Genomic DNA, 12,395 nt, shown 5'->3' on the forward strand with positions numbered 1-12,395 from the left:
TACTTTGTTTTGCTGTTGTTTAGAGACAAGGTCTCACTGTGTAGTTTAGGCTGGCCTGGAACTCCATATGTAGACCAAGCTGACCTCAACTGACATAGATCTGCTGCTTTTGCCTCCTAAGTGTGGAGATTTAAGGTGTGTGCCCTATCAAGCCTAGCCCCCTACTTGCAGGGCTTGTTTGTTTGTTTGTTTAGATTTATTTTGAATGTGTATGAGTATTTTGCTTGCATATGAATCTGAGCACTGCCTGCATGCAATACTCACAGCGACCAGAAGAGGGCATCAGTTCCTCTGAAATTGGAGTTACATGGTTGTGAGCCACCATGTGGGTGCTTGAAAATAAACCCAGGTCCTTTGTAAGAGCAAATGTTCTCAACTGCTGCTCCACTTCTCCAGCCCCCTACTTGTAGTTTTTAACCAGCCTTAACCATCCACTGTTAACCAGTTAACCACCCACTATTCCCAGCCTGGTCCTTCTGAGTCTCCTGGACTTCCATCTTCATGCATGGAATTTAGTGATTTCTTCACTCACCACTCTGAACTCTCACCTCTCATAGACAGAGTGAGGAAGGGGGTCAGGTCCCAGACCGTGCCAGTCGCTAGGTGGGAGAATAGAGTGTGTGCCAGGTGCCAGCCAGCTGTGGCGTGAGAGCTTTCTGAAGGCTGAGCCACCTGCTGCCCCAACGAAATTTAGAAAGAGATAACATCCCCATAATTTTAATGATAGCATTTTAAACTTGTTTATTATTATTGATGCTTAGTATGCCTAATCTCTAACTTCAGTTTATCATAGACATGTATAGGGAGATTAATGTGTTTGCTGTACAAGTGTGTGGTCCTGCGTTTGATCCATCCACAGAAACCACATGAAAAAGCTGGTCGTGGTGGTACAAGCCCTGCAGTCCCAGAACTGGGGAGGTAGAGATGGATCCATCCCTGGGGCTCGCTGTCTAGACAGCTAAGACTAAGCGGCAGGCTGCGAGCCAACGGAAACCCTGTCTAAAAGAATAAGGTCAGTTCTGAAGAATAACATCTGAGGTCACACTTCCACATTCATGTGTGCACCTGCATGCTGGGTACCTGTATACTTGCACACTTATTCACCAGCACAAACATGCACACACATACCGATGAAACACAGTCTGAAAAGGTGTCTTTGTGGAGTCTTGGGGTGTATTCTCCACAGAGAAGGGGGCACTGCAGTGATTCTATAGCCTATATTCCACTCCAAAGGTGTTCACTTTTTATCCTAAACCACCAAAGGGCTGGGCTTTAGTACAATGGATAGTTTTGCAACAGGCTTTGCGATGAAATTAATTCCTATCTTTAGAAAATTCCACCCTCCTGTCCCCCAAGATTGAGGATGTAGGCCAGACAATCAGAGTCACCCAGGAGGGAACGGTCTCTTCTGATAACTGTTCTTATTCTCAGCCTTCACGGGGGCCTCATGAACGTTAAATCAGAGAGTGGGTATTATGTGATATTTTAATTAATTAAGGAAAACCACATTGCTCTGGTGTCTGTGAATGAATTCAGGATACAGAGCCCAGCACCATGCTTGCCACAGTAGCTCAGTGAGGCCGGCTCCTCTCCCCTGGAGTGTGGATGCCATTATAGGTCAGGGCTGCCTGTGAGCTCTGATGTGGTGGCCTCCTGGCCGAGAAGTGCCTGGTTCCCACAGGCAGAGAATTCTCACAGTGCCAATCACTGGCTGACTGTAAAGTTCCTGGGAGGATGTGTCAGGCTAGACACAGCACCATTTGACAGAAGAGAGACATATGCGCATGTCCACTGGGGTCCTGGAACCAGTGCCCTGAGGTTAGTGAGGGATGGCTGTATCGTGTGTCTTTTGCTTCTGGCCTCCCTCCTCCATCAGTTAGGAAGCCGACTGTTTCTGTACAGTTCCCTGCTGCAGCCCCAGCACCTAGCACAATTCCCAGCCCACAGAGAAACACTTAATCAAAGGTGCTGAGTGAGGGAATAGACAAACGGATCCCCTTTCCCTTGCTCCTAAGCCTGCTCCTTCAGCAAGGGTCCCTGTTTGCCTCCCCTCCCTCCCACCCCCACAGGTTCTCATATACTCTAGCACAGCCTCAAACTTGATATGTGTCCCAAGGTGACTGTGAACTTATGGTGCTCCTGATTCCACTTCTAGAGTGCTTGGATTACAAGTGTGTGCCACTATACCTGATTATATGTGGTACTGGGGACCAAACCCAGTGTTTTGTGCGTGCTAAACAAATACTCTATTAGCTGAGCTATCTCCCCCAGCTCAAGGCTCCCTTCTGCAGCAGCTTGCAATCCCTGCCCACACACACTGGTTACCCCCAAACAAAAGGGGTACCTTTGATTCCCCTCTGGCACCATCTGTCATCTTACCCTGCTTCCTGGCTGGTTGGGATCCCCCTCGTACTACACCCTGCTCAAGCTAGTGCTATGGTGGCAAAGCAACAGTGTCCTACACAATCTGTCCCAGGTCCATTGTCCACATAGAAATAGAGTGACCTTTAGACGCTGAATCTGAGTGGGTCCCTTTAAGACTGCCAGGGCTTCCTTAGGGTACAGGCAGAGTGCTCCAACCCCTGACTACCCCCCCCCCAGCCTCCATGTTCCTGTGGGAACAGTTTACCTGTCTCTGTGCTACTTACAAGCTCTGGCCTTCCCTCTCCCAGAAAGGCCTGCCCCTTCCCGGTGGTCTTGCCACCTCCCTCACCAGGATCTTGTGTCCTGCTCATGCTGGGCCTTGCCCTGGGCTGAGCCGAGTGCAGCAGGCGGAGGAGAGAATTCCCAGATTGTGTTAACCCTGCCTAGCTGCTTAGCCTGGGAGGGGTGCTCTGTATGAGCCGGTGGCTTGTGGGTACATCTCCCAAAGGGGACCCCTGAGAGTAGAGGGGAGCTCTGAATGAGCCGGTGCTTTGTGGTGTATCTCCATGAGAACACGTGAGGAAAGACGGGAGCTCCGGATGAGCCAGTGCCTTGTGGGTACATCTCCCAAAGGGGACCCCTGAGGGCAGTGAGCCAGTGCCTTGTGGGTACGTCTTCCCGGGGACCCCTGAGGGCAGATGGGAGCTCCGGATGAGGATGAGTCGGGGCCGACATCTTGGCCTCTGCACTCCCACTTGCCCCTGTCCTTGTCACTCTGTCACCCCGTTCTGTAATTGTCTCACTTGCAGACTGAGCTCCCAGCAGGCTGTCTTGTCTGATTCACTTTCTCCTAATGGTCCCAAAAGGACTTTTTTTTCCTCTTTCAGATCAATGAAGGATCTGAGCAAACTAGTGGAAGTGGGGACCACCAGAGGTCAGCCTTGTACCCACAATTATGCCAGCCCACATGGAAGTGCCTTGGGGGGTGACTGGGGCACTGTTGTGGATTGGGGGACACAGACTTGAGCTTAGAGATTTGATTACATGGGCTCCTAAGTACACCCCTTTGTCTGGCCCCTAGAGCATGCTCATGGAAAACTGACCCAAATAAGTGCTTTACTAAGCCTCCCAGAGCCAGAGTGATGGCTCCAAGGTTAGGAGCACTTGCTGCTCTTCCAGAGAACCTGAGTCCAGTTTTAGCACCCATGTCAGGCAACTTACAAGCCGCCTGTAACTCCTACTCCAGGGCGGCATTTGATGCCCTTTTCTGGCTTCTGCAGGCACCCATATACACAGGTACACACAAAGACAGGCACCCATAGACACAGGTACACACACAGACAGGCACCCATACACACCGATACCCATACATACAGGTACCCATACACACAGCTACACACACAGACAGGCACCATGCACACAGGTACACATACAGGTACCCATGCACACAGGTAAACACACATACGGGCACCTATGCACACAGGTACATATGCAGACAGGCACCATACACACAGATACACACATGGATGGCTTTCAAAGTACAGTATCTACCACAGCTCAACCTTGCAGGCCATGTGCCGGACTGAAGGTTGAGGCCCAAGGAAACCCCCATTCCTTGTCTGAGAGGACACAGTCTATCCTGTAGGGACACATGACAGTGGCGTGTGAAGTGGCCCATCACACTGTGTCCACATTTCTTCAGGAAGTAACAGCGCTCATCCTGCTCTCGTCTTTCTCCCTTTTCCATTTAGTCTGAGTGCCCAGGCCCTGGGATGATAGCAGCTACGTTTAGGGTGAGGTTTTTCCAGTTTAACTTCTCTGGGAGGCTGAGCTGAGTCACCCAAGCATACAGTGAAGATAAACCATCATAATCAGAAACCCTCACTACAGTGTGACGGGGTTACAGTATGGCTGTAGAGATGGCTGCAAGGGCCTCTTAAGAGAAATACATGGAGGATACTGAGCCAAGGCCATGTCAGCCTTAGAGAAGTCTCAAAGGAAGGGAGACGTGAGACCCAAACAAACCTACAACCCTCAAGAAGCCATTTCAGACCAAACCCAAGTCCTGGCCAACATTACAACAGCGAAGGAAGGTGGAGATACAGTTCCGCTGGTAGAGACTGTTTAGCGTGCACAAAGCCCTGAATTTGATCCACAGCACCTTGCAACACTGGTTGTGGTGGTACACACCTGTAATCCCAGCACTCAGGAGGTAGAAGAAGGAATACCAAAAGTTCAAGGACATCCTTGTCTACACAGCAAGCTCTGAAAATCAAAATCATTTTGATGGAGGGTTGTTGAAAAGATAAGCGGGGCATAGCATTCACAGAGTGTAGCATTCCCTGAGTGCTCACAGACAGTAGCGTTCACCAGTAGGACATTCACAGACTGTACTGTTCACAGAGTGTAGCATTCCCTGAGTGCTCACAGACAGTAGCGTTCACCAGTAGGACATTCACAGACTGTACTGTTCACAGAGTGTAGCATTCCCTGAGTGCTCACAGACAGTAGCGTTCACCAGTAGGACATTCACAGACTGTACTGTTCACAGAGTGTAGCATTCCCTGAGTGCTCACAGACAGTAGCGTTCACCAGTAGGACATTCACAGACTGTACTGTTCACAGAGTGTAGCATTCCCTGAGTGCTCACAGACAGTAGCGTTCACCAGTAGGACATTCACAGACTGTACTGTTCACAGAGTGTAGCATTCAGAGTGTAGCATTCACAGGTTGTAGCATTCACAGGGATCTTATTCACAGCGTGTAGCATTCACAGAGTGTAGCATTCCCTGAGTGCTCACAGACAGTAGCGTTCACCAGTAGGACATTCACAGACTGTACTGTTCACAGAGTGTAGCATTCAGAGTGTAGCATTCACAGGTTGTAGCATTCACAGGGATCTTATTCACAGAGTGTAGCATTCACAGATATGGCATTCACAACAAGCAGACTTAAAAACTTGGAAGAATTTGTAAGCACCATAAACTACAACAGAAGACAAGGAGACAGCTGGGCTTCAGCTTCTGACCTTCCATGACTACCACCATAGGGTGTGTGTGTGTGTGTGTGTGTGTGTGTGTGTGTGTGTGTAAGCATCAAGGGTGGCAATAGAGAACTGAGGAACGAAGCTAGCAAACTCTGCTCGTGATGTGACTCAGTAGAGGTTAGGAGGATGACAGTGAAAACCCCTAAATAATATGGACTTGCTCTGGCCAGAACTATAGCAATATTCCCATAGGTCTTTGTACATCAGTCAAGAGAAATCAAAGAGAAGCCCAGGAACTTAGGGTAGGAGGGGCCAGATGACTACCTGGGTCCTCTAAGGCCCAGAGATAGTAAAATGTTCAGGAAAGAGAAAAAAAAAATCAAGACAGATTTGCAAATAGAACATTGAGCTTATTTTAATTTTAAAATGAAGTTAATTCCCATACCCTAATTAAGAGTATAATTCGGTAGTAAATCAGTACAATTGCAACGTCGTACAACCATGTCCACTGCCCAATTCCACAACATTTTCAAGACCTCCTCAAGAGGAGCCCAGTATCCACAAACAGCCATTCCCTTCTTCCCCTCCCCCCAGTCCTGCTGGCCACTGCTCCGCTTTCTACTACGGATACAGGTTTGGGCATTTCAGCACGAGGCTGTCTTCTTTCTCTCTGCGTTCTGTGCTCAGGCTCATCCATGCTGCACCTGGATCAATTCATCATTCCTCTATACGGCTACAGTCAACGGCTTTAAATACACCTTTAGCGACTCCTAAGGTTTCCTGGCAATAACTGGAAGGTTATCAGTGAGGCTGGACCTGGGGACGAGGTGGGGAGCACTCTGAGCCCAGCCACCATCTGTACTTTAAAAAGATCAGATCTGACTTAACCACTTTATTTGCCAACATTCCTCGTAACTCTTCATTTGGAACTCGGGCTAAAGTCAAATTCTTCCATCCGGTGGCGGGATGTCGTGGAACTGCAGGACATGGCTGGGCTTCCAAGGAAGGTGGCCAATCTCAGGAGTTCTTCTCTGGAACCTTGATGGTGACAGTCTTCACCTCCGTGTAGGCTCTAAGCCCGTCTTCCCCCAGCTCCCTCCCGTTGCCGGATTCCTTAAAGCCTCCAAACGGTGTGTGGCAGGTGACAATATTGTAGGTGTTCACCCACACTGTCCCAGCTTGCAGGGCCTGAGTGAAGTATAAGGCCTTGTCCAGGTCTCTGGTGAACACAGCCGCAGCCAGGCCATACCTGGTGTTGTTGGCCCTCTGAATCACTTCCTCGATCTTCTTGAACTTGAACAGAGGCTGCACAGGCCCAAAGATCTCCTCTCTGGCAATCTTCATGTCGTCCTGCACATCGCCAAAGACTGTGGGCTTGATGAAGAAGCCACGATCCCCAAAACGCTCCCCACCGCAGAGAAGTTTTGCCCCCTCCTTCTGACCAGCCCGGATGTAGCCCAGGATTCGTTCAAACTGTTCCTTGTCCACCTGAGGCCCCTGTTGGGTGTCCAGTTCAAAGGGGTTCCCCACTTTCCTCTGCTTAGCCTTCTCCACAGTCCTCTCGAGAAACTCGTGATAGATGGATTCTTCCACAAATGTCCGGGAACCCGCACAGCAGCACTGGCCCATGTTAAAGAAGAGGGCTTCGTGACACTGGTCTACTGCATGAGCCATATCAGCATCTGCCAGCACGATGCTGGGGCTCTTCCCACCCAGCTCCAAGGTGACTCTCTTGAGGTTGGAGTCCCCAGCAGCTTTCTGGATCAGGTGGCCCACCTCGGTGGAGCCCGTGAAGGCAACTTTATCCACATCCATATGCTGGGCTATAGCTGCCCCTGCGGTGGGGCCATAGCCAGTGATGATGTTCACCACTCCCGGAGGAAACCCTGCCTCCTTGATGAGGGAGGCCAAATACAGGGCAGAAAGTGGGGTTTGCTCTGCCACCTTCATAACCACAGTGTTGCCTGTAGCGAGTGCCGGGGCCAGCTTCCAGCCTTGCATGACCAGTGGGAAATTCCATGGGATTATCTGGCCGCAGACACCCACTGGCTCATGCCGAGTGAAGCAGAAATGCTCGCCATCCATAGGGATGGTTTTACCATGCCACTTGTCAGCCCAGCCAGCAAAGTAACGGTACACCTTGATGACCTCATCCAGGTCCAGGACATAAGACTCCTGGAAAGGTTTCCCATTATCCAAGGTCTCCAAAGAGGCCAAGTACACCCGATCCCGTTCCACGAGATCAGCCAAACGGTTCAGCAGCTGGCCCCGCTCGGAGGCATCCATTCTGCGCCACGGGGACCCCAAGCGGAAGGCCTCCCGGGCTGCTTTCACGGCCAGGTCCACATCTGCCCGGTCACCTTCGGCCACGTGCCCGATGACCTCGCCTGTGGTGGGGTTCACTGTGGGGAAGGTCTTTTTGCTGACTGCCTCACGCCATTCATTGTTGATGAACAGCTGGTTGTAGCGAATCTCTGGGTTTGGGATTGGGTTCGGGAGAGCAGCTACGGTAGAGTACGAGGGGTGCCGACCCTGGAGGCAGAGCAGCCGGTGCGCCAAGAATCGGACGCTCAGCATGTTGAGGACCTTGGAGCAGATAGAAAAAAAACAAGGCGAACTGGTGAGAGTGGGCGGGACTACCTGAAGGCCCACTGATACCAAGGAGTGTATCCTCCTGAAACATAGGCCGTGGGGTACAAAGGCCTGAAGAACTCTCTGGTCCACCCATCATGTCCCCCTCAAGTCTGCCCCCCTTTCGCACCTCTTCTGGGTCTCTTATGAAATACCACCTGCGCTGCAAGGCCCTTCTTGGTCCTCCCGTTGCAGTGTCTGGGACCTATAGCCCACACTTCTGAACAGAAATTTAAGGTGCTCGTGAGACACACCAGATACGATGTTGTCTGTGGACAGATAGAACGGTTGAGGAAAAGCCCACACTATGGAAGTGGGGCAGAAAGGCCAATGTGTGACAAAAGCCGTGGTCCTCTGTGAACCTTTAATGTTTGAGCAGCTAAATCTCTTGTCTCCAGCCCTGCTCCCTCCCCTTTGGGAACAGTTTTTCCCTTAATTACATGTCTACGGGTCTCTGTTCCTGCTACAACTGTGTGCTGCTGCTTAGTTCCCTGTCTGGGGACACAAGAATCAGGAGCTGGGACAGGGGATATAGCCCAGCTGATGAGAGTGTTTCCCTAGCTAGGACAAAGGCCTGGGTTCAGTCACTGATGGGGCACCTCCCTGTAACCCCAGCCCTTAGGAGGTGGAGGCAGGAGGATCAGGAGTTCAAGGCCGGCATTGGCTATGTAGTGAGTTTGAAGACAATCTCTGACACGTGACAGACTATCTGAACAAACAGACCAACCTTGGAACACCTCTGAACCCCCAGATTATTGCTTCTCAACCTCACACGCCACAGACTGTTTTTACACGTGTGTGTCAGTGATGGTGAGCTCCTCCTCCAGGCCAGGGACTTTTGCAGCTGTCATTCTGTCCACTGCTAGTGTTACAGACCCAGAGGGAAGGGACAGCGAGGAACCAGAATTTCTCCAGGAAGCCCCCTTCTGAGGTTGACAATACCCCAGAGCCTCAGAAGATATGCAAAGTTCCAATTCGTATCACGGCTGAAATCTGCACACACAGACCTCCTAGTCTGTTTCATCCTTTCCATACATTCTTAGTGCGGCTACAGGCAAGGTCAAGAGAAACTAAGAACTTTTCTTTTCCCTAGTTCTGACCAAAACCATAAACAAACCATTCTCAAGCTGGATGCTACAACTCACAACTATAACCAAACAAGCACTTGGGAGTTCAAGATCAGCCTGGTCTACAGAATGAGATCCCTCTGTCCCAATGAAACAAACAACACAAACCTGTATCCTTTTACTAATTCCGCTCTCCCATCAGATTCAGGCCTCTGGTTCTATTGGTTCTGGTGCCTAGAACTATGACTGCGACACAGCAGCTACTCTATAGACACACTGACTGACAAGCTAAGGGAATGTGGAGATTTCCATAAAGGACACCAATGAACTGGCCTGGGACCTGAGCAAGAACCCTAGAGATTTGGAATCTCAGTTCCCTCACCAGTAGAGTCCCCTGGGGTTGGTGTTGAATGGGGTCTTGCCTCGATAAAACCTGACACACCTTGCCCGGGCAGTCGTCGGAATACTCAAAGCCTCGGGAACCAGCCTGGCACAAACCGGAGCACAGTGGGAGGGGGCTTACCCTTCTGGGGTACAAGTCAAGCAGCAGCTGAGATGGGTCTGTTAGTGCCAACTCCACTTCTGAAAACATCAGACTTTACTAAAACGACTGTGGTAAAATGTAAACAGTACCTAAACTCTGTAAGCAACTTCCAAGTAGCGTTTCTGGTTCCTGCTTAGCTATACAGCTCATCTCTGGCCAGGATAGAATAGCAGTGCCTTTTCTGGCTCACACGAGTCTTGCTCCATCCAACAGCAAAACATAATTGCACCAGCCTGACCCCTGACCTCCAGCCCTTTCCACCCTCTCTCCATGTGCTGGGAGAGGAACGAAAAATCCATTCAGGAAAACAAGGCTGCAGCTAGGTTCCTACCCACGCAGAAATTAATGTCTACCAGGAAAGCCCTCCCTGGGGACCTGGTGTGTGTGTGTGTGTGTGTGTGTGTGTGTGTGTGTGTGTGTGTGTGTGTATGTGTGTGTGTGTGTAGCAAACTGCTCTTAGGTCACACCAAACTTCTCCATCGCTTTCATTTTGCACAGAGGAAAGTCGCTAGTCACAAGTTATCCCGCTTTTCAGTTTGCGGTCTTCTCACCGGAACGTTACCAGCCTCCCTGAAGCCCTCAGATGTTGATAGTCACTGGAGGGGACTACAGAGATTCAGGGACCTCTCTAAGAAAGTACTACAGAAGCCTCTCATCCTTGAATTCCCAAAGGCCTAGCTTTGTTTTTCCTAATACCGGATGCTCGGTACCCACTGAGCGAAAAGCCTGCAGTAGGTAACCCAGGAACACCCACCTGAGCGAAAGGTGCTCAGGGCCCAGCTTCTCACTATGGCCAGTGGGTCTCGCGGTAGTGGGTCGGGTGGGCGAGGGTGAAGGAACAGAACCAAGATGAGGTTTGAGAGGACTGTGCATCCCCCTCCCCCCCCGCCCGACACAGATAGAAAAGGGGAGGGAAAGAGGCGTGGAAAGGGCCCTGCAAATACACCCGGGGAGACCTGCCTTTCGGGGACCGAAGGGGTGCGGTGTCCCAGCGCGGAGGGAGGGCGGAGGTAGCTACCTGCAGCGGGCTCGAGCTCAGCGTCAGAGTCTCACTCAGGATCAAGTCCGGGTACGGTTTAGCTTTCTCGGATCGGTCCAGCTGCTGTGTGGAGTCGCCTCAGGGCATCCGCTGAGCAACCAATGAGGTTTCGCTTCCAGCTAAGCTCCGCCTGCTCCCGGGACCGCCCCCTACTGAGGAATCTTGGCCAGGGATCCAGATTTCGCTTTTCTAGCCATTCTTGGCCCAGTATCCTGCACCCTCCAGAGGTCTCTGATTGGTCTCCCCTGAAGTAGGAGGTTCGAGTCTGAGAGCCTAAGGACAAAGCCTTTGGCAATGAAAGAGGGACTCAAAGAAGGGCAGGGTTTTCCCAGGATTGCAGCCAGGCACCAACCTGGAGACCCTCCCTAAAAGTCAGTCAGTGACAGAGCTTGCTTATTTGATCAGCGTTTTTGAGCCTGTTAGACTAGAACGGTACTGAAAATTCCAGCTGAGAATCGCGAGCAGAGAAACACTCCAAACAAAAAACGGGCAATGTTGTTTATTCTACACTGACCGTCAGTCTCTGCTTTTGAACTGAGGATGGACACTGGGCCAAGACTCTGAGGGGTTTGCAGGAATTGGACATTTTAAAATAACACACATTTTTAAAAAAACAATCTAAAATGCAATCAAGAAGACAGTGGAAGTGACCCCTGTGGTGAATATTTTGCTGCAGATGTGTGGGTTCACGCGAGTCCGAGAAATGAACACTCAGAGACACATTGAGAATGAACTTAGCTATGTGTGCTGTGGCTGCAGAAGGCAGTGATCTGAAGCCTTGCCTTCACCACCCGCCCCCAGCATCTTTATTTTTTTCTTATATTTACACTTTAGCTAGAAGATTTCCATATCTAAAAACAAACCGATAGAAGCTTTCGACAATACAACGCCAGGTGCAAATACCCGATTCAAGAGGTACCACGGTTTTCTGGGTTTCTCCTGAACCAAGTTTTCCATGGGAAACTCTCAGTCAAGATTCACATGGGGCAACAAGAGGTATTTGTGACTCAAAGGAAGGCCTAGGGGCTGTGTGAAAACTCCAGAGCCAGGACAGGTATAACCTAGCAGGGTTTCACGGCTAGTGGACCTTACTGGTGATCCCTCTGGCACCCCCTCAGGGGACATTCTACCACAGACCCCCAACAGGGAAAGGTTGGAGGCCATATGGTATGAAGAGTCCTGGACTGTGTTAGACAGCTGGTTACAGATTAGCAGAGTTGAAGGTAATTGGGAATGGGGACACCACCCTCATAATCAAAGTCTTATAGGATCAGACACGAAACTGCAGGATTTTATGGTCGTCATAGGGGTGTGATCTTTATCACAACTTCCACACTGCCTGGGGTGGGGAAGTCATTAACAGATGACTATCTAAACAACTGTTACATGTTTATTGCCTAGCTTCAAGCTGTCTGGTAAAGAGCAAAGACATACCATTCTCCCCTCTTTTAACAGTGAATCCAAATGGACGGAATCACCTGGCTGGAGAACATTCCTCAGAAACAGCTGTCTGCTCTAGAGACTTGGGAAATAGTACAAAGTCTCCCCAGAGGAGGGTCCGCACAGTGTCTCTGACCGCTGTCTGCTCTTATCCTTGGGAGCATCCCCCCCGCGCCCCCCCCCCCCGTGGTTCCTTTGGTCATTGCCTAATCTCTTACCGCTCAGTGATAAGCTTTATCTGCCCTCTACTCTACTCTCAGGGTGTCTCTTCCAGCTCCTTTCGTGGAAGTCAAGAACCAGGGAGCCAAGGAGAGGCTGGTGCCG

The 12,395-nt window shown here is 50.5% G+C and overlaps 1 protein-coding gene across 1 annotated transcript; it reads right to left on the reverse strand.

The window, feature by feature from the left end:
• Positions 1-5,739: 5,739 nt before the first annotated feature.
• Aldh1b1 (aldehyde dehydrogenase 1 family member B1) lies at positions 5,740-10,724 on the reverse strand. Its single transcript, XM_075967287.1, has 3 exons — positions 10,611-10,724; positions 6,358-7,936; positions 5,740-5,983 (listed from the first exon to the last, which is right to left on the reverse strand). Exon 2 carries the CDS (start codon positions 7,925-7,927, stop codon positions 6,368-6,370), a length of 1,560 nt encoding a protein of 519 aa, XP_075823402.1. The 5' UTR covers positions 7,928-7,936; positions 10,611-10,724; the 3' UTR covers positions 5,740-5,983; positions 6,358-6,367.
• Positions 10,725-12,395: the final 1,671 nt, after the last annotated feature.

This window comes from Microtus pennsylvanicus, chromosome 3 (assembly GCF_037038515.1).
Source record: "Microtus pennsylvanicus isolate mMicPen1 chromosome 3, mMicPen1.hap1, whole genome shotgun sequence".
Classification (NCBI taxonomy): Eukaryota; Metazoa; Chordata; class Mammalia; order Rodentia; family Cricetidae; genus Microtus; species Microtus pennsylvanicus.

What these genes read in the sequence shown, in the direction of transcription:
- Aldh1b1 (XM_075967287.1), bottom strand. Translation starts at nt 7,927, where the DNA reads ATGCTGAGCGTCCGATTCTTGGCGCACCGGCTGCTCTGCCTCCAGGGT.